Here is a 22,324-nt window from a genome sequence, read left to right on the forward strand (position 1 = left end):
GTCTCTGGTTGGGATTTACTGTACTGCTCAGGAGTGTACATGCTTGGCAGTTTGAGACAGGACCCAAAAAGAAAAGTTGAAGGATTGTTTAAGGTTTTTAGTTGTGAAATCTTTAATCTATTTTTCATGCTGTTGTCTAACTCCATTAAACATTAAAGCAAAATTTAGCTACTCGTTGAATGCTGTGACCGCAGCTCCTTGGTGGTCCTCCACTGTGATGAATACGGTTACACGGTGTTGGGCTGAGCTGAAGCCTGGGGGCAGGAAGGCCGAGTGCTCCGGACTGCTGCCTTTGTACACACAGAAGTCCTCGCAGTATTCTTCTTTGCAGCGCATCACCAGCAGACTGTAGAGCAAGGGCGTCTCTGAAACGCCCAGATCACTGTAACCTGGAGAGAGAGTGAAGGAGGAGGATAGTGGGGCAAGAAAGTGAGAAAGAGGAAGAAAACACATAAGAGAAGAAGAGATGATCTTGGTAAAAAATGGGACGAGGAAGACATCAGCTAATGAGATTGGAAACAATGATTACTGGGATTCAGGTGTGTGAGAAAGAGGTCACACCTTCCTTCCTCCTACCTGAGCAGTTAAAGTGTACCCGGTCCACCAGTGTGCGTATCCTCCAGCCTCCACTGTCTCCATCCCCGTAGTCCATTCCTGCTTCCCCTCCCCCTCTCAGGTGACAATTCCCACCAGTCGGGGGCATATTGTGGTGCAGCGTGATGGAAGCGGCACCCTCGCCATCCAGGCTGCCGTCAGTCACGTGCAGCGTGAAGATGTAAGAGTCTCCGTGGCGCAGGATGCCCTTCCGCAACACAAGATTCATGCCGCCACTGCCTGTGGTGGTGGTGGAGGAGTCCAGGACCAGAGTCTCATTCTGTAGCGTCATGGCACGCCAGCGCTGATAGACAGAGAGAGACAGGGAGAGATTTTAGCAACAGAACGTAAGAAATGTAAAGCCATCAATAAATCAAACAAGTCAGTCTAAAAGCTTTCATTTGAGGTAAGGACATCTTCATGCTTCTTTTTAAAATTGAATACAGACCAATCATTAGGAGCCAACAGAGATGTGCAACGCCACTTAGAAGAACTCTAGAAACCAGGCTACAACTGTCTGACCCTGATGTGTTGTTTTCCTAGGTAGTGAGTTATAAAGAAAGGGTAGTTGAGTTGGGGATAAAGCACATGCCGGAGAATAAGATGGCCTTAAAGGAATATTTTGACATATTTGTCTCTGTCCAAAAGGTAACAAAATGTTTCTCTAGGTTTTTGAGCAATCTCTTGGACTTTTAACCTCTATGATTACTGTGATTCATGTGAATGAGTAAGAGGTCATGCATTCACACAATTAGATGTCATATTTGACTCTTAGAATGACAGATTTCTAAATATTTCTCAGTTCAGACATATTTTATCTTTTTAGCAATGCTGCTTTCAGGCTTTTGTCACAACTTGATTATTGCAATTCATTCTAGTCTTGCCTCAGCTGAGGAGCTTTGACTTCTCAAGACTCACTTATATTTCCATCACTTTTCTTAACTTTTTTTCTTCTTCTGTCTATTAAATCCAATTTTGTGTGTCTTACTAGCCTACCTGTTTTATATGTTGTGCTAAATGCTTTTATAGTGAAGCACTTTGTAACTTCTGTATTGAAAATTGCTACATAAATACTGTAGCTCTACTTACTGTAATTTGACTGCTTTCTAACTGACTTTACAAGACTGTCAAGAGATTGAAACTCATTACTAAAAATGAAATTCTTCCATCTGTGTCTTTCTCAGCCGATGCTGTGCTATGACTCTTATGGTGACATACAGTGTGTGTATGTGAGAACTGCATGAAGTCATATTTTTGCAAAGTAAATACAGACTTACCCCTGTGCAGTATGGAAACTAACGTGCAATGTAATTATTTTTTTTAATGACCTAGGTTAGACTACAGCTGAGCACAAACAGCTGGTCTGTGAAATTTGAGGCCCCGTGACTCAACAAGTGTTTTGTCTTTCAAATTGTTTCCCTGTGTTTGTAAGGATATAACATATTCTCTCTGGCTCCACTTGTACAATGACTTCATTCTCACACCCACACACTACTGCCTGCATCACAAATCCCAGAAAAGGTCTGAACAAAGGCGGAGAGGAGGAGAACGAATGAAAGGATCTGGAAATGTTGACTCCACTGTCGCTTCTGTGGTGCGGTGACCTCATTTCACTGAGACAGGGGCAATCTGAGTTGGACGGGCTGTGCACTTATGTCACTGTGTGGGTTTGTTTGTTTACGTGTGTATGTGTGTGTGTGTGTGTGTGTGTGTGTGTGTGTGTGTGTGTGTGTGTGTGTGTGTGTGTGTGTGTGTGTGTGTGTGTGTGTGTGTGTGTGTGTGTAAATGTGTGCCTACCCCGCGGTGAAAGCCCTGGCAGTTGGTGCAGGTTCCTCTCAGGTAGACATACGAGTTGTGGCTGACTTCGTAGATGGACTGGGCCTTACAGGACACACACTCCAGATACACCATGGGAATATGGCCACTCTGGACGAGTACCTGTCACACATACACAGACATGAAATTTCAAACATAAGTAATCCAGGAGATGGTGGGACACAGTCTCTCCGATCAGAAAGCTAACCCCCCACCACAAAATTCAATCTGAAACATATTGATTCTCTCTCATTCCTTCTGTCTTTCATTATGTGTGTAATACAGTCCATAAAATTCATACCACATTTGGCGTCTTCTTGTTTCTGTTTTATATCTTTTCTCTATCCTATCTATTGCTATTTGGTCTTTCATGTTTTTTTGTTTTTTTAAAGCTCGTTGTAGACTAAATGATCAATGTGTTTTGCTGGCAGCAGTTTCTGTGTCTAATTGTTGAAATCCTGATCAATAGATCAGAGATATGAAGACAAAGGTTTTGGAGAAAAGAACAGAGGTTGATCCATTAAAGAGAGACCGTTTTTTTTATTCATAACAGTGAATAATGTGATTGATGAATATAATGAGATATGATGATGAGTATGAAATTAGTTAAGAGATATGAGTACTGCAGAACATTTTCCTAATAAAAAAGGAATACATGAATCTCTTTTTCAAGAGAAACCTTCTTTTCTACTCTATCCATCATCTTCTAACCCTTCTGATTAATCTAGTGGCCCACTGGAGGGTTCCAGACTCCAGGCTGAGAACCACGAGCTTTGTATGTCTGGAGGAGAATGTGCACTTACAGTTTGTGTGGTGGACTCTGGTGGCATGCCATCTTTGCTGATTGTCAGTTTGAAAGTATATTCGACGCCTGCTTCCAACTCGGAGCCAGAGATTCCAAGTACTGGACCACTTGAGCCCAGGCCGAAGTTCAGACTGGAGCAGTGTTCTGGACCCTGCAGGCAGAAATCAGGATAGACTTTTATGAGTGTTTTGTTTATAACATGTGTTACTTTTACATAACATGAGAATAGGGTGTGTTATTTAACAGCACTACTGATATGTAAAGAGTAAATGTGGGGAGTATATTGATATACATTTGATTTATTGAGACTTTATTTGGATAAACATTGTCTTCACAAAACCAAGAAAACATTCAAGGGGCTCAGTCTGACTGTTACTGAATTACTTTGTAACTTAAATTTATTTGTCATTTTTTTCAATTCAATTTCTCACTGATTCATGCTTTCATGCTTAGATTATTGCAGTTCTCTCTTAACTGGATAAACTAAAAAATGTAAGAAACTGACAGGAGATTTAGACTAGCTGCAGCCAGAATCTTGACTAATACTCAAAAAAGAGATCAAATCACTGGCTACCTGTACCTTTTAGAATGTATCTGAAGTATTTTTTATTTATACAAGCCCTACATAACCTAGCACCTTAAAGTATCTGTGATTATTTTTCATTTCATGTTCCAACAAGAACTTTGCCTCATAAAAAACATGGTAAGGCTGCTCCTGCTCCTGCTTTTATGACCTCCCTCTTGGTCTTAGAACAGCAAACTTGAGTGTCATGAGAAATGAAATACCCATGTTTTAATCTAACTTTTAATTTAGGATAATCCATCTTTCTTCAGATTTGGGGTTTTTAGTTATGTAAAGTAAATAAAATAAAGGAAGTAAAAATAAAATAAAAATCCCACTGTTAGTACCAGTTGCTACTTATTTCCATTCTTAAAATCTTGTTTGTAATGATCTCTTCCACTAAAAACTCACAAATACATATTAAATATTTGATTTTGTCAGCACTACCCAGATTGACGTCAGTGAAAACCAAAAAAGCCAACATTGCACAACAGTGAATCATTTTTGTTTTCTTTTTAAACTATCGTCTCCTATCATTATATTCAGGGTGCGATTTATGAAAAAATGAAATGTTATTATTCATGAAAATAAATCAGAAACACAGTGGGCTTGTATAGATTATGGAGCCTGTTAGGCTATGTTTTGTAGCTGTTACAGTAACATTTATAAGCAGTATGCAGCAGCACATGTTGTCATCATAAAAATAAAGTTAAGCTACAGTATATCCCTACTTGTCAGACTAGAAAAACAGTCTGATTTGATGACAGACTTCGGTCTTCTTTTTATGCTTTCCTGTGAGGGGTCATTTGCAGCATTTGGCTCCTCTTTTATCCACAACTCCGAGCAGGGAAGGAGGCAACCCATTTACTGTGTCATCAGGTAGCCTAGATGTTGTGTCATCTCTGTTGTCACACATTGTCAGGTCCATTTCTGATTTAATTGTTGTTTGCATTAATGACTGTTCTCACATTGCAGCTACTTTACTAAGAATTTTTAAATGGTAAATAGCCTTTTTTAATTTTAGATATTTTATATGGTCTATGGGTGAAGCAACATAAATCACTATGAGGGGGATACATTTTTGTCCTCACCAGAGATAAATATCACTCAGCAGAGGCAGACACATATATATGTATATATATAAATATATACCGGGGGGGTCCTCACCATTCCCCCAGGCAAACCGCACCCTGATTGTACTTGTGTCCAAGCTCAGGACAGTGTAGGACATCTAGTCAACTCTGTGTCAATGAACTCTAACTCTGACTCTGTCTTTTCAGCTCCTTCTACCAGAATGGAAAGATGGTTCACACTTTGAGGTCAAACTGAGCGGTGTACTTATTTCTCTTTATTAGCAGCTACGCACAGCAGTGTGTTTGTGTGCATGTTGTATGATGTGTAAGTGTAATTGTCAGGGTGGGGAGCAAAGCACCAGCTGTGGAATGCTGAGTTTATCTCTAAACAGTTACATAACCCTTTAAATGCCTGTCTGCTTAGATACACACTACACGCATGCACGCTCGCACTCACACACACACACACACACACTCACACACACTCACACACACACTCACACACACACTCACACACACACTCACACACACACACACACACACACACACACACACACACACACACACACACACACACACACACACACACACACACACACACAGTCCTGATGGCCACACCCATCCCATCGGGTCTTATATTGTGGTCTTTTGCTGCACAGGCAGAATGTGTTCCCACCCAGCTTAGGAAGCGGTGACTGTGAAAAAAAAACTAAATGAATTTTTACACACACACCCACACCCACACCCACACTGTCCTGAACTGAATTCTCCTCTTCACATCAATGCTGCCAGGCCTTTCTGAAGGCAACTGCAGTACTCAAGACCAGATGACCATTACGTAATTTTTCCACTGTCTCCTTTGCAGAATAAGAACTGACCTCTTAACTCCGTCTTATGAATTTACTATTTAAAAGTGCCAATAAAATGCTTTAGAGTGGAGCTAGGTTTGACAATTCAACACTTCAACACACTCTTTTATTTCTCAAATCAAGCCAAACATGCAGAATAATGAAAGAGAGACAGTCCTCAGTGTCTAACCACAGGAGCAAAAGCAGAATAGCAGATAACTCTGTCGTACTCTTCTGTACGTGAAGACATTTAAAAAAGATAAACCTAGTAATAAAATAATAAATACTAGTGGCTGTTCCTGCTTCTCATTTTTTCAGTGTGTTACTACTACATATAAACTGTAGATATCAGCATGTGGTTAAAATATCTGCAACGACACGATGCATGCCCTTACCTTTGAAGTGCTCTGGCACTCCCAGTGGTAGTGGAGTCGTGACTGGCTTTCTGGGTCCATGTTGGGATCGTAAGACTGCTCTGCACTGAGCTGCAGGTCCTGTGTCCTCGACCACACCCTGTAGGTGCCCCCTTCTATGATGGGCATCAGCCTGGTTAAGAAAAGGAAAGGGTTTAAATTATCATCAAAAAGATAGTATTATGCAAATTTAAAAATCAGCAACAATGAATAAAGGGAGAGAGTCAAAATGTCGTGTTTCTCCACCAACCTGGCAGCCATGACACTGAGTTGCAAACACGCAGCTTTCCTCAGTGGCACACCTTCATATGATAAAGAAAACACCAAGGTGTAGTTTCCTGCTGCCAGAGCCATTTTAGGCAATGAAAGCTGCAGCCGCCGCACATCAACCTCCATCGGAAGGCGAATTACTGGGACAGGTAATGACTGGGAGGGTTGAGTCACCACCCCAGAGGCAACACGGTGGTCTTTGTCATTATCACAGGAGGGTGTGGAGAGTACCTGCCAGAGGTACTGAGCTCCGTAGCGCACACAACCCTTCAGGTCCACACTGGCCTCCACCAACGTGGACTGGGAACGCCAGATGGCCAGGCGGGGGGCCCGAACCACCTGTACCTCTGGTTCCTCACACTCTAATACACTGATGTTTACCTCCACCTTCGCTAACACCCAGCTCACCAGGTTACTGCAGTTCACCTAGCAGAGAAAAACAAATTGGTGAAATCACAAAACTGTGAAGGTCTCAAGCTGTCACATACCGTATCTATCTCATATTATAAAGATCAACATATACATAATCAATCTATACAGTACATGAAATAATGAAGTTTAAAAAAACATACTTTGACCAAGTAGTGTCCTGGCAGTCTGTACTTGTATTCCACAGTTGTGGTGTTGGTGGGAACATGAGTAGAACCATCACCAAAGTTCCACAAACACTCCACATGATTGGATCTGGGTGTGACAGACGCCATCAGGGTCACTGTCTTATTGATGAAAGTGTCTCGAGGTGCTGCATACAAGGCAGCAGACGTCAGCCGGTTCTGCACCAGGATGTACTTGGTGATGTTCTGAGCGTGCAGTGCATTGAAGGCCGCCAGGTAAATGGTCAACAACCCTGCTTCTTCTGGCGTGTAGGACACCTGGGATTGTGTGATGCATTGATATGTGTTACCATTTCTGCATTTTACAGCTTATGCCTCATTTTCTATATTGCCATAATTATATGGGGAAATATTTAAGCGATCTGACCTCTTTGCCTATATGCGATCCCTTGAGGAGGTGGTTTAGATCAAATGTCCACAGGAAGTGAACAGGTTTGCCCGTCTTGATGTTGGCCACAAACATTCTCTTCACACCTACAGGGATTGCTGCGCAGCTTCCCTGGATGGAAAGTCCACGCACCGGCTCCATCACCTCCACCTGCAGGTGTCGCCTCTTGGAACTCACCTGGATTGTCAAATGGCAACAAATAAAAATGTGTGTACTGTGTTAGTTTAATATTATCTTGATGACTTTGATATCACAGTTAATACCAAAATAATATAATTAGATTTAGAATATTTGTATTTCCTAATTGCTGCTTAGAGCCATTACTATTAATGTATTAGGGGATTTACATTCAAATGATTCAGGTGGAATATGTTTTTGTAGAAAATGTGCAGCACAGATGCAGTCGAAAGTATATGTTGCTTTCATTATATTTCAATCTCTGTTTGACCAGGTCAGATAAGTGGGTGGGTGGTTTCTGATGATGGTCACCCAAAAGTCATGTCTTCCAGACTTATGCATACAGGGATACAAGTCATTTTTGGAATTTTTGCACTTTGCATATCAGAATAAAGTGAAGTTTTGCTTTAAGAAAGCAGTAAGGTCGAATATCTTGACAGCCATTTCACTGATAACTTGATAAATTACACACTTATCAACAATGTTCTCAATGACATGCTCGTTGCTGCTCTGATATGTGGCAACACAGAGCTATCAGCCATCACACCATCACATGCGTATCACAATAATGATCATAATAATAATAATAATAATAATAATAATAATAATAAACAATAGCAATGTGTGTCATGGCTGTTACAATTAACATATGATATTTGTATGTTTTTGTATCTCAAAAGAGTGAACATTGACCGGCCAAATCATCGCCATTACATGTCCTTATAGTGTATGTTATGTGTCTCCTTTGACTTTACCTGGTTGTGAGCAGTGAGATTCACCATGTATGTATCCACCCTGGTGAACGTGTGGACGTAGGTTTGGTTGAGTTGAGGGGTAACAGTGTAATCTCCGCTGATGCTGAGGATCAGACAAACGTCTGTACCTGCTGCCATAGAAATGGTGAACTCCACCTTCTCACCAACTTCTACAATGTTTTTACTTGCCCTCAGATCCAACCCCTGAATCTTGTCCTGAATAAAGAACTCCCTGGAAACCACTTGCCCACTGACATCGTTGGTGGCATTCAAAGTAAGAGTTGCTGTTTTCGGCTCCTGGAAAATAAGAGAAGTTTTCCTTCCTGTTACTGTTCTTCCTTCCATCAGCCATGTCCAGGTCACATTGGTTCCAGTCTGTACCTCCCCTTGGAGCGAGACACTGACACCGGTAGCTACGTAACTCTGCTCTGTCACATTGGTTGCAGTGAATATTAGCTCAGAAATTATTTCCTGGACATTTACTGTCTTTGACACAAGCTTTGAGCTAACTTTATTGAAGGCCTCTACAGTCACTAGTTTTGGGCCAGGACTTGTAAAGCTGTGTGTCATCCAGGGCTTGGTTCCAGGCAGAGTGTCCCCATTAACAGACCAACGGTAATGCAGGTCTGAGCCCTCCATAGTCCGTACTGTCAGATTAGTTGGAGCATTGATCGCAACTGGGTTGTTGCTGATCTGCAGGTACACCCCTCCAGCTGGCTCCAGGAAGTGGATGGTTCTGTTGACAGACAGCTGGCCCAGGAGGTTGACAGCCCGGAGAAAGATGTTACATGGACCTGGGGTGGAGAAATGAGCGTCCATGGTTTTCCCGCTTATGTTGAAGATTGAGCTGGTGGGTTCTTGCTCTCTGATGAGGTTCCAAGTAAAGGTCATATTGGTTCCTTCCTTCAATCCTGCTTGAAGGTGGAGAACACGGTTTGTAGCAAAGCAGCAACCATCCAATCCCATGCCTCCATCTCCTCCACTCTCCTCCTCAGTTAAGATCTGCAGCCCCTCAAGCTCACGTTGAACAAACAGGAAGATACTCGCTTGTGCTGTTCCTACATCATTCTCCGCTGTCACAATGATGTTGAAAGTGCCAACAGAGCGGAAAGTGTAAAACATGGTGTGGGTGCCTGGGATTGAGGTGCAGCGGTCACACAAGATCCAAGAGTACCGGACGCCATCTCCCTCTTCCATTTGGGCCTCAAAGTGGACTGAGGCATTGAGAGGGACATTTATCAAGCTGGCATTGACGGTTAGTCCACGGATAGGTGCAAGCACAGCAATGGGTAAAACGGTGTGATTCTTGCTAATTGTATTGGCGGCTGTCAGAGTAATATTGTAGTTTCCAGAGAAATTGTAGGTGTGGAGGATATTCTGGCCTGTGAGCACGTTCCCATCTCCTAGGTTCCAGGTGTAAGTGACATCAGAGGCTGAGGAAGAAGTGGTAAAAGCATATGGTGCTCTATGTGTCAGGTTGTTGTACTTAGTGCCATTATGTTGAATAACAATTGGTCCTATGGGCATCTGAACCTCAATCAGAACACTAGTATTACTTGTGGAGATGTTATTGAAGACCGTTACTGTCACCATGTATCGACCTGGGTTTTTATACGTTGTCACCATATTCCCAGAACCACGAATGAGTTCAACGTCTTCCTCTCTGTCAAAGTCCCACTGATAGCTATAGTTAAATTCTGGTTCAGCTGTAACCTGGAACCGTATCTCCTCCCTGACAGCATAGTGCGATTTCCCATGGGTAAGGCTGATGTTGGTTAAAGCTGGCTGAACACATACCCAGTTGAAGAAGTTGGCCTTGGTAGCCTTGTTGACTCCACTGGAGAGAAGCAGGGAGAGGTGATAGTTCCCATTTGTCCAGTAGGTGTGCGAGACTCTGGGGTTGCCATGGTGTGTCTCATTGGGGCTCCCGTCCCCAAAGCTCCACTCATAAAGATGAGCTGATGCGTTACCGGACACAGAGGCCTGGAAGTAGACAGGGGTTCTTTCTTGGACACACCCGGACGGCTCCATCCTCACCACTTGGAAGACAAATACCTGCACTGTTAAGATCGTCCAGCCAGAACTCACAGCATTGGCAGCAGTCACGTTCACTGTGTAGTTGCCTTCTTTCATATAGCTGTGTGACACGTGAGGCTCAGAATGAGTGTAGATCTTCCCATCACCCATGGAGAATGTCCATGTGATATTGTTACCAGAAGCAAGGTGTGCCCGCACTGTAGTGGGGCTGTGAAGCTCTGTCGGAGAGGAACTTTCAGCTGTTAAATCTTCAATCTCCTCATATACAAACATCTCGGCACAAGCCTCTGTAGAACTGATAGTGTTGTTCACTGATACACAGACATTGAAGACACCGCTCTGTGCATAGGAGTGTGTCACTCGCCGACCTTGCAGCAGGGCAGAGCCATCTCCAAAGTGCCAGTCATAGTGGATGCCATAAGGTGAGGGTAAAGGATGAGCCTCAAACTCTGCTGATTTGTTAGCTAGGAGAAGTTGGGGCTCAGTCTGTATATCGACACGAGTCAGGATGCTGTAGACACTCATGTTGATGCTCTGACTGATGTTCTCATAACGATTGGAAACTGACACCAGCGCTGTGTATATTCCTGTAGCGTAAGGGCAAGAAAAAAAGAGTTGACATTAATCATATATCATTATCGAACCAGAGAATTTAAAAAATGTGACCTTGCCTAAGTTGAAACAAAGTCAGACTAAATTGGTCCCTGCTCTATTAGTCATGACTGTGTGCTAGCACTGCTGATAGGGGATGAAGAGGGGTCACCTGGCTGAGAGTAGATATAGGTGACGTTGTTGCTTAGGAGGACCTGATTGGGAAAGTCTGGGCAGGGGAAGGAGGAGGCGTAGGGAGGCTTGAATTCAAACTCCTTGTATCCCCCATCACCAAAAGACCATCTGCAGCATAACAAATGTAAAAAAAGCAAAACCATTAAAACAGGACCTTTAGAGAAATAGATGGAGCTTAGCTGAATAGAGATGCACTGATAACCATTTCCACACACACACACACACACACACACACACACACACACACACACACACACACACACACACACACACACACACACACACACACACACACACACACACACACACACACACACACACACACACACACACACACACACACACACACACACACACACACACTCAATCACTAGCTGGAAAGTGGGAGTCTTCTCTGACGAGGCAATAGAGGGTCTGGATGGGGAGAAGTGGAAACTCAAAACTCAAGAAGCCTCACTGGACCAAGAATGGTGAGAGTGGAGGGGAAACTAAGTGAAAGAGTGCGCCACAGTTGGGAGGGTGGGAATGTAAAAGAGGGAGGGAGGGAGGGAAAAGACTAAAAGAGAAAGAGTGAAGAAAAAAAGGAAAAGAAGTACAGGGGAAACAGCAGAGCAGAGGGGAAAATTCTTGTCAGCAATCTGCTCTAACCACACGGTTATAAATCCAAGGCTCTGCATGGTATGATGGCTGCAGTGCTATTATGGTGCACAGGAAGTTGAAAACAGAGAAAAGTGCAGAAAAGAAAGACAGACAGATAGAGGACAAGAAAGGAACAGTCAAACACAAACAGATGCACAATGTTTTCACTCTGTGTTAAAAAATAAAATAGAGGAGAAGAAAAAATGCTGTCTTTTAAAAAACACTTTATGTTTCTAATTTGTTTATCTATCATGCTGCATGCTGTCCATCTATCAGCTCTCGGTTCATACCGGAAGGTGGCGGTCACAGACATGTCCACGCACACAGAGGTGGTGAGAGTCTGAGTGGAGCCCTGAGGGACCACATCTGGAACACCCTTTACTGTGAGGTTGGCCATGGGCTGCAGTCGGTCCACTGTGACGTTGAAATGCTCTGTGAGGGTGCTGACATGGTTCATAGCTGTCACCTGGAAGAGATGCCACACAACTGGTAAGATGGTTGAGGACAGTGGATAAGAACTTGAAGTATAAGTCTTGTACCACATCTAAATGATCCTTAATGGCGACACAAAGCAATGAGGCGCAATCATAATACTTTCAAACACATGGTGTGACCACTGTAACTATTTTGGTAATCAATTAATCCTTACATTTTTCTAAGCCAAAATGCTGACCTTATAAAATGTTTATATTTGCTTTCTTTATTATACTATGTTAAATAACTTTGGAAACTGTGAAGGCCATTTTTCACAGTTTTTCTGACATTTTGTAAATGGAGAGTGGAAATAAAAAAAAAAGATTCAAAAGGTTTTCAAAAAACCCAAAAGTGTTAATTAATGTTTAAATGTGTTGTGCTGAACCAATTCTTACATTCTTACAATTCTTACCGAAACTGCACAAAATCATCTATTCAGTCTTGTATGTGCAACAGATTCTTTATCATCAGATGTAATTAACAGAACAATTCAACAATGAAGTTTCACTCTGTCCCATATTTTTCACATATTGATTTTGATTAAGCTCATCAGTGTATAAAACTGTCAAAACGAATGGAAAGCTTTCCAGTTAAATCTACTGCCCAGAAAAATGGGCTCAGTCTAATTACAACTAAAATCATTAAATTTGCTTCAGACACTTTGACAGTTTGTCTGTGGATGCCCTGTCACAAATACATGGTGTCAAAAACAAGGCAGTCGCATATAATTTAATTAAAATAATTAATATTCTTTCATGAATGGGATAGTTTGACAGTACGACAACAGCTTGACTCATTGAACATGTGAGAGAAACTCACCGTGAGCTTGTAGACGGCAGCGTGCTGATAGATCACATTGAGGACAGTGTTGTAGTAAGTGAAGTAGGGCTTGTCATCAACTGTCCATTTAAATGTGGGATTGGAGCCTTCAAGCACTGATGCTGTATAACTCTGAAACACACACACACACACACACACACACACACACACACACACACATAAATAAAAAGCATATGATAAGAAGACAAAGTATAGTGTAGTCTGAGTAATATCAAGTATGAACTGGGCTCTTAATACAACTACCTATCAACAATTAAATACAGTAATTGACACACAAACTCACCACGACTGACTCCATCAACACCCTGTGGGCAGGGTGTGGCTGTACCACCAATCCTCTGAGCGGATTTTCCAGGTGGACAACCACAGTCAGGCTGGCTTCGGTCACGTTATTGTGAGCCTCTAACTCCATCTGCACTGGACCCCTTTGCTCCTCTTCCCCCAGGTTTAGATCAAGCACTGCATACAGGCTTTGCTCTGGGATCTCAACCCCTGACCCAGAGTTTGGTCCGGGCTGACAGAGTGATGGGCTGGTTGAAAACTCTGGGGGACAGTCAGGCTGGAAGGTCACATTGTGATTACTGCTGCGCCGAGATGCCTTTGTTATGTAGCGAGACTGGACACGGAGCAGCAGCCGGGTGTTGTTGGGCTGCAGGTAAAGGGTGCCATTCCTGGGAGAGGGGTGGAGGATCGTCAAACCCAGAGGAGGCACCACCCGCAACAGGCATGATGCTGAGGCTGGGTATGACGGCTCAGCAGAAGTCACCTGGAAATTATTAAATAAAATTTGGTCTCAATTATCATGTTAACACAGAATAATAATCAATACAGGACAGAAAAGGGATATAGGCAAAAACATAATTCATACCAAGCTAATCAAACAACTTAATGGATGTTGATGGATTAGCAACTGTTAACACTGAAAAAACATGGAAAAACATTTATTTAAATTTTTAGTTTCAAATTCCATGAATCCCTTTAGAGATATTCAAATTTAAAATAGTAGCCCCTTCCACATTGTTAGTTTGAAAGTCAATTGCTAAATTATAAAACACTGGTGATATAGAAGAACACAATCTTCAAGAAAAGCCTTTAAGTATAGGGTCTGTGTGGCCTCCTCCAGCATGTTGACATCTGCGTGATGCATGCTGGGATATGACATACAGCTTTGATGTCTTACCAGCAGGTTGTATAATCCGGGCTGGGGTAGACCAGCAGACAGCTGTGTTCCCAGCAGTTTCGTCTCACTGTGTCCCACATAGAGCACTCTGATGGGGCACACTGCATCCTCCAGCCAGCCCCCATCGCCATCCTCCACCAGCGCCTCCACGTCGAGCTCAGGGTCAGGTAGAGCGTCAGTGTCGTGGTCAGCTGAGCTGTCTGTTGACTGTCTGGTGTTGTTAATCAAAAACCACTCTGACTGATTAAGGGCTAAAACAGGTTGTCGCCACAGTGAGTGCGAGGAGGTTTGGCAGCGGAGGAGGGAGGCGGGGCCGGCATCATGCTGCAGGGCAATGATGTCGCCGTGGGAAACCAGGAGGTCCTCCAATTGGTCTTGCACCTGGAGGCAACAGGTGTCAAGAGATTGTGGGTTATCAGCAGTTACAGATCAATGTCAGATAAATAAAAATCACATAGTACGTCACCAGCTTAGGATCAAAACTTCATCTTCCTCTTTTGATGCAATGAAATGTCAGGTCCTGCACTACAGCTGCAATCCCTTAGCTGTTAATATTATCTGGCTATAAACACCCTCAAATTAAAGCTGGCAGTGATTTACTATTTCTTCTAGTCTTACGTCAAATCCAAAGCTACGTGCTACGACTAAATAACTATCCTCTCACCAGTACATGTGCAGCTGGTCCTGCTGGTAGCGTGAAGACCACCTCATTCTGCAGCATGTATCGGGGTCTTAGCGCCCCAGGAGGCAGGTGGTGACCCTGGGTGCAATTAGGACAGGATGATGGCTGGCAAGGATTGGAGAGGGCCAGGCACCGACGCTGGAAAGGACACCACTGCTCTAGTCGGGCACAAGAACGTGGCTCACTGTCCCTGGTGTCATTTGGGACACATACAGCCACTGGAGCACACACTAGACTTCCACAACCTGAGTGACAAGATGAAACTTTTTAAATAACATTTTGCTTTTATTGAACGTGGTCATATTACAAATGAACACAAAACAGACCCTGGGGAGACCCTGTACGAGAGCATCTCACAATTAGTACTGTTTAATAGCAAATACTGCATTTAACAAATGAATAAGGAGAAAAAAACATATTTTTCATTATAAAACACTTTAAGCAGAAAGAACAAAATAGAATCTCAAGCTGATTCGTTTTGCCTCTCACTTTATATCTAACAACCATTATTATTCACAACTGCAAATAAAAGCAAAGAAATTACTTGGATTAAAGACAGAATCAACAAGCAAATCTGTCCAAAACAAGAAGTGTGCACTTGTGGAACAATGAATATCAAAGATTGGTGTGTGTGTTGTAGTGGGAACATAATTAATGTGCTGGGCTGATATCCATCTCAGAGTGGGGCAGAGCAAACTTTCTTTCTGTGTACTAATAACACTGTTGTATTATCTCATTATCTCTTGCGTCTCCCTGCTGCTGCATCCATAAATTCCAAGTGAAAGTTTCTCAAAAACGTGCTCCCTTGTCTTTTATAAGCCGCCTGCCTCTCTATGGATTTCTGTTTCTCACATCTTTCATGTGCATCCACTCTCTGCTACTCTGTCTCTTGCACATTTTTGCTGCTATGTCTCAGTGGAGATGTACAAAAAACATAGAAAGCATCTCTGTCTTTTGTGCCTTGTGCGACGTAGTGTTGCAGCTACGTGCTGTGTGCCTGGTGATCTCAGACGAGGACAGGAAGCCGTCAGAAGGGAGGTGACCTTGATTGGTCTTGTTTCCTTACTTTGCCCCAGTTTCTGTCTCCAACTTTTCTTTCATGTTGACCTCCCCAACATCTTTAGATAAGGTTGGTCAGTGTGGTGGAGGTGTGGGCACAGGTGGTTTACACGTTCTTTAACACCTGCTGATACTTGTTAGGAATGTAGGGAGGTGCAGATGGTTTTAAGTGAAATTTGTGTGTGAGAAAGTGTGTTTCTATGTGAGACTCACTGGGCAGCAGCAGGTGCAGACCTGGACAGTGAGGTCTGTAGGTCTGGAATCGGACGTGGATTTGTGAGCTAAGCTCCTGAGTGACAAATTCCAGGGAGGACAGACGACCTGCTTGAACAAAGCTCAGTGCCGGGAACAGCAGTACCTGAGTGAAAAACAAAATAGAGAAGAAATGAGACCAAATTTGAAAGAGACACAAAGTCTGATGAGAGCAGTAGAGCAATAGAAATTCTCCTCACCTCTATGGCGCTGCCGGGTGTTTGTGCAGCAGAGAGTAGAGTGCTGGTGACACGGTGCAAAGGATTATGGGAGGGAAACACAGCCAGGCCCACCAAGTAGATCCCTGCATCTTTAACATGCACTAGAAAAAACAGAATGAAGTCAAGGTGTCAATGGAGAAGAGAGGATAGAGGGAGTTAGAGTTAGAGTAGAGCGATAGTAAAGGCAGTTCACAGGCAATGACGGAGCATGTTTCCTTTTCTTACAAGAGGACTGCTGTCCACACAGTGACACACTGTTTTCAGAAAGACAAAGTGGCAGAAATGAGATGAAGAACAAACCTCTGAAGACACAGACCAAACAAAACTACTGTCAAAGCCACTAAAAGAAGAACACTTCGGTACAAGAGAGTATCGGCTCTCTGCAGACTGACAAAAAAACAGGGACAGAATCAAAGATAGGGAAACGAAATTAACCATTCAGTTAGAGACACACATACACATATACATTGAATTTCTCTTCAGTTTTGAAGGTAGTTTTAGACTGCGCTGCTTTCTCTGACATCTGCTGTTGTACATTCTTTAGAGGAATTCGCCCTCATTAGGACCCTTCCTGTGGAGCAGACTAGAATGGTCACTCCAGTTTAACTTCAGCTTGAGGTTCTTCTGCACCAAGTGAAGTGTTACATTATAAGCCTGAGCATGAGGAGGAACATGTCCTATTACACCATAATAATTAAACCAGACAGCCTTCTATTAACTGACTCTGCAGTGGGTAAAAATATAAACTTAATGCTGCTGGCTGATTTAAATGAAGCCTGCAGTAGTTCAGGTAGGCACTGAAGTATTTTTTTTCAGTCACAAGTTCTATAAATCTTCCAATCATGCATGTCCACAAGATAGTCTCACAATAGGTGGCCTGTATAAACATTTGACACTCTTTCAACACTGAGCTCTGCATCCTTGTTGCCGTGCTGCTGTCTGCATTCAAAAAATGTAACTCCCACTCTTTTCCCAGCTGCTTCTTGTATTAGCATTCAGTTGTACGTAAATTTTCAATAAATGTCTATGTTCATTAAATGCTATGTATAAGGCTCTGTCAGGTGGGTTTGTGAGCTTAGGGACAGTCTGGGTCGAGATTGCTTAGATTTCTTCCAGAGCATCACACGAGGAGTACCTAATGAAAATGCAAATTTCCCAGATTTGCACATGCACATTATATGTCAATGTCATCATAGGTGTCAACATCCAGCAACACTAACATGGAGGCAAAGCCAGTCAAACTGAGATTGTGCCCATTTTTTAGCATGTTTTTTCACCCCTATTATGTGGGCCTCTTCTCATATAGAAGTGGTGAATACTTTGCGTTTGGACAGATAATGTAATGTTTTATTCCTTTACAAACTCTGCATATGCAGACAGACACGATTCAAATAGAGAGATGCTTTGCCATACTATTCTGAAATAACTATAATGCTGAAATGATGGAGCACAGTCTCTCGATGCTTCTTACAAAAGGAGCAATTTGTATCAATGCCAAGTGTGCTCCAATTATAAACAGTGCTTCAGGGAGCACGTCTTGTGTCTGTGATTAGTTATGAAGGAGGCTGTTTGCGCTTCCTTTCTAGGCTTATTTATGCCACAACTTAATTTACATAAAATTGATAGTGAAGAGGGTTGAAATGTGCTGCTCTTTGCCCAAACAACTGAGGAGCAGAGGGATTTAGGGAGACTGCATTTGCAACGAATCTGTACCTCTGGTTTTTCATTTTTATTGCTCTGTTTGTGGATTTCTAGGCATTTGAACTGCTTCATGTTTTTGTGTCAATGTGCATGTGTCAGTGTGTCTGAGTGTATTTATAAGGCCTACCTTGGGGGCTGTACTGGCAGACATAGGCTCGCTTGGCGTTGCATGGGTGTGAACTGGTCTGAGCACGCTGATCAAGTGACACACACATGTGGGAGATCCGCAGCTTGCCTGGAGGGTCCACCTCGCTCAAGCCCAGCCACACACCTCGCTCCCTGGGGAGGGAATGGATAGGTAACGCACAGATTAACATAAAGCCTGCTTGATATTTGGCTACATGGCCTGCTGACGGCTGAAAATTGTCTTCTTTACTGATGTGATACACACACACATCAAATATAACAATATAACAAAAGAAAAAAACATACATTCAATTCAAGGGTAACTGATGAAAAGACTTTTCTCTTTCACACACGGCCTTGTGATGGTGACAGTACTGTCAGATCAGGAACAACAGACCACACAGAACTCCTCATATAACATCAAGGCTTAAATCCATATGAGACTCAAGAAGTGACACTGAAGTCAGTGAATTATGTGCTAGCTTGTCTTAAACAATCAATGATTGCAGGGCAAAGAGAGCATGAAAATGGGCTTTGATTGAGCCCCAATGGGATGTTACTGAGGGGATGTCAGGCATTTTCTGCATCCCTGTGATTAATAGATAAATTGGATTTTCACTCCATGATTTCACTAATGGACTGCACATTTTGCTCGCCTTCCATTTTTCTCTTGTTCATTTGTTGTTAACTGAACACAAAATGGTCTTCCCCCTTAATAGAAAAGTCAGTGTACAACTCACTGTGATCTAAAGGCTGACGGCAGAAAAGAAAAGTAACATTTTAGACATTTTGTTTGATGCTTGTCTTCGTTGTTTTCTGCATAAAAGCAATTTCCTTCCTTTTCTGTCTTATCTTGTTTTTTTTGGTCAGGCTTTTCCTCAATGACAGACAACTCACATCTGTGAAAGGCACATCTGAAAGGGTGGACAGGGTTTAAAAAATACAAGCAGAGAGGGAACAAGAAAAAAGGGTCTCTGTGACAAAAAACAAGGAGTGATGAAAAAAAAGTTCCTTATATAAGCGCGGGGGTGGAGGAACACAAGAGTGGAGGAGGAGAGAGCAGAGAAGCTCCAGCAGGTTTTTTCTTCTCTCATCTGCTTTGGTTGATGAGGGCAGGCCCTCTAAGCTCACATTAATACACACACATACACACACACACACACACACACACACACACACACACAAACACACACACACACACACACACACACACTGAACTGTGGACTCCTCCTCCCAGGGTGTTAAAGTTACAATGCAGCTGTGCTTTTACAGATGTGATTTTAGCGACCTTCTCCGACCTAAACACCAAACACTGGCGGTCCTCATATCAGCATGAGGCCAGAAACGTTTTCATCATCGCAAAGCCAAATCCTCAGTGTACTTCACATGATGATGTTGAAGTCCACTGTTTACTGTTTGCCCAAGCCTCTGTTTTTTCTGTACTATTCAGGAAAAGACAGCAATGTCTTTTTTTTTGTTAGAAAATTAATGAAAAAGAAAGAGGTAAACAGATTTGTTTTTAAAATGGTGAGAAATTAAAGCCGATAAGTTAATTAGTGCAGTGATCTTCAATGTATGTCATGTCTGTACAACACATGGGCAAACAGAGGGAGGGAGGTGCAGGAAAAATGCTATTTACATGTGCCAATCCAGACTTAGTGAGTTTCAGCGATATCAACAATGTCAGCATCTGTTTTGAATATTTGCTGCCTGTCACAATGTTTCTCTCTGGCACCGCAGCAAACAAGCTGCGACATGGTGAGAACCATTAATGTTGTCACGCAAATAGGAATGTGTCGCAGAGCTGGAAGGTTATTTGTACTGTTGCTCACAACTTTCTGCAGCGCCTGATCTCCACTGCCAGTGTAATATGATTGTGTTGAAAGAGCACGACAGTACATATCTAAAAAAAAATGACTCAGTTTGAAACATATATATTTGTATGTGTAGAGAAACTGTGAGGCCCCATTTTTGCACCCCAATCAGACAGAAATACTCACTGTGTGACTTTATGTGCCAGCAGGTCACGCAGCTCGTCACTTCTGACTACTGCCAGATCCCCACCGTGCTCTGAACACTGCTGTCGAGCATCGGTCCAGCTCAGCTCTACTGGAAAAATCTGGAAACAGCGTGAGGACTCGGCGTGGTACACCCCATCCATTGGACAATAAGGAGAGGCTGGCAGAGGACAAACACATGATTTTCCAGATCATCATCATCAAAATTGCAACATCATGGAAAGAGGAAATCAGCTGTACATTACACACTGTACAATACCTGTACACTCTGACAATAATTACACATCATTACAAAATCAAACTGTTCACAAAGCCAATACTCACAAAACAGCTGAATTTATTTTATCTTCACCCTAAATGAACTCAAATTTAGGGTGATCTGGTAAATGTGGCAATGGGCACAAATAAGTTGTCTTCTAGGCATGTCTTTGTCTGAAACTGTAATTCCATAAAAATACTGATTTAAATATATGTAATATTGATTAATATAGGTGGGAAAACATCAGACATTGGTGTCAGCTGCAAAAAGTGTATTGCTCATATCCTTTTTCTAATGTCTAGTTTTTGATAACAGCACAGTAGTCCAAGGGTGCAAGTTTCTGGGAGGCTTAGACAAACATAGTTGAGAAAAGGAGATACAAATACATGTTGGTAAATATGTAACAAGTAAAACAGCATAAAAAAGTTAAGGAGGATTAAAAAAAACCTTGAGTCTCATCATGGCCTTACCCACATGTCTGCGCTACATGGATACGCACACACACAAACACACAAATTATCCAGCTGAGGCAGCCAGAAAGAACCCGCAGTGACATTTCGTGTCTTTCATATTCCCATATTTCATATTAATTTTCCCTCCAGTGAATCACAGTTTCACAAACTCTTGCTTATTACTGTCTCTGGTTTTTCTTCTGAAGCTTCATCTGGCATTTTGTGGAAGCCAGGCCCACAATATCTCAAAGAAAAAACCTGGTGCACAGATAAGATAGTAGTAGAAGATTAAATCATAAAAATCAACAAATGGAAGAAAACTTCAACTGACTGATGAGACGGGAAATGAATGAGGGACAAAAGAGGAGAGATAGGTTAAGTTTGTATTTGTGTCAGTATACGTCTGAGAGACTATGTATGTGTGTGTGTGTGTGTGTGTGTGTGTGTGTGTGTGTGTGTGTGTGTGTGTGTGTGTGTGTGAAAAGAAAGGTTTGGTTCAGTCTCACTACTCTCATAAGGCCATTGTAGACTACCTGCTCAAATCAATCAGTGAAATCAATGACTAGCTGGTGAAGAAAGTGGAGCATTCATCAGCTAAAGAAACAGGCTAGAAGGCTATTTGTCCCCATTTATACCGTCAACATCGGATATCTTATTCATCTATGTTTGTTGACTGTTTGTTTAGCCATAAGTCAATCAATAATCTGTAACTTGCAGACATATACTGAAGTGGGTTTTGCATTATGTTTGGTTCCAGTTGACATACCAGCAACATTAAAGTTACATTAAAACAGTGTTAAGTTTAGTTAAGTTTATCCATGATGTGTTCTTCAGACAAAAGGAGGAGGCATGCAGACTGGGTGACATCATCACTGATGTCAGTGGGTTAGACCAAGTATGATTAGAGTTATTTTACTTAAATGTTTAGTATCCATATTATTTATACTTGTTTTGGCTTGTGATGAGGATTATGTTGTGGATGATCTGTATGTTTTAAACAATGTTGACTGATACAAGTAGCATTGTTAATTGCCAGTGGTAAAAGAAAAAGGACACCCCTGCAATAAACATGGGTCTACCTAGTAGATTGGAGGGCCTATTTAAAGGGAGAGATGGAAGTTTAGAGGCAACAGAAATTAGAGGATGACAGTGTAGCTGTGTGCACGTGTCCATGGCATGCCTTAGTTTGCCTTATTCTGAATTAAGCCAGTTAAATTGGACTGCTTGTATTCTTTTTTTGAGAAACCCTTTTTTGTTGTTACACTGGACTGAATAAATCAATTT

At 42.3% G+C, this 22,324-nt stretch overlaps 1 protein-coding gene across 1 annotated transcript in view; it reads right to left on the bottom strand.

Annotated features, from left to right (window-relative positions):
• The window catches only part of pkd1a (polycystic kidney disease 1a), a 64,176-nt gene that overhangs the window by 20,846 nt on the left and 21,006 nt on the right, over positions 1–22,324 (bottom strand). The window contains exons 9-27 of the mRNA XM_062432548.1: positions 20,312–20,489; positions 18,313–18,464; positions 16,464–16,585; positions 16,225–16,369; positions 14,935–15,197; positions 14,271–14,651; positions 13,374–13,856; positions 13,070–13,201; positions 12,067–12,242; positions 11,115–11,245; positions 8,315–10,938; positions 7,362–7,559; positions 6,953–7,252; positions 6,361–6,806; positions 6,093–6,243; positions 3,213–3,365; positions 2,392–2,532; positions 577–898; positions 173–389 (exon numbers count right to left, since the gene is read on the bottom strand). Coding sequence (XP_062288532.1) covers positions 173–389; positions 577–898; positions 2,392–2,532; positions 3,213–3,365; positions 6,093–6,243; positions 6,361–6,806; positions 6,953–7,252; positions 7,362–7,559; positions 8,315–10,938; positions 11,115–11,245; positions 12,067–12,242; positions 13,070–13,201; positions 13,374–13,856; positions 14,271–14,651; positions 14,935–15,197; positions 16,225–16,369; positions 16,464–16,585; positions 18,313–18,464; positions 20,312–20,489 — 6,715 coding nt within the window. The remainder of the gene's footprint in view (positions 1–172; positions 390–576; positions 899–2,391; positions 2,533–3,212; positions 3,366–6,092; positions 6,244–6,360; positions 6,807–6,952; positions 7,253–7,361; positions 7,560–8,314; positions 10,939–11,114; positions 11,246–12,066; positions 12,243–13,069; positions 13,202–13,373; positions 13,857–14,270; positions 14,652–14,934; positions 15,198–16,224; positions 16,370–16,463; positions 16,586–18,312; positions 18,465–20,311; positions 20,490–22,324) is intronic.

The sequence above is a fragment of the Scomber scombrus genome, chromosome 2, assembly GCF_963691925.1.
Source record: "Scomber scombrus chromosome 2, fScoSco1.1, whole genome shotgun sequence".
Classification (NCBI taxonomy): Eukaryota; Metazoa; Chordata; class Actinopteri; order Scombriformes; family Scombridae; genus Scomber; species Scomber scombrus.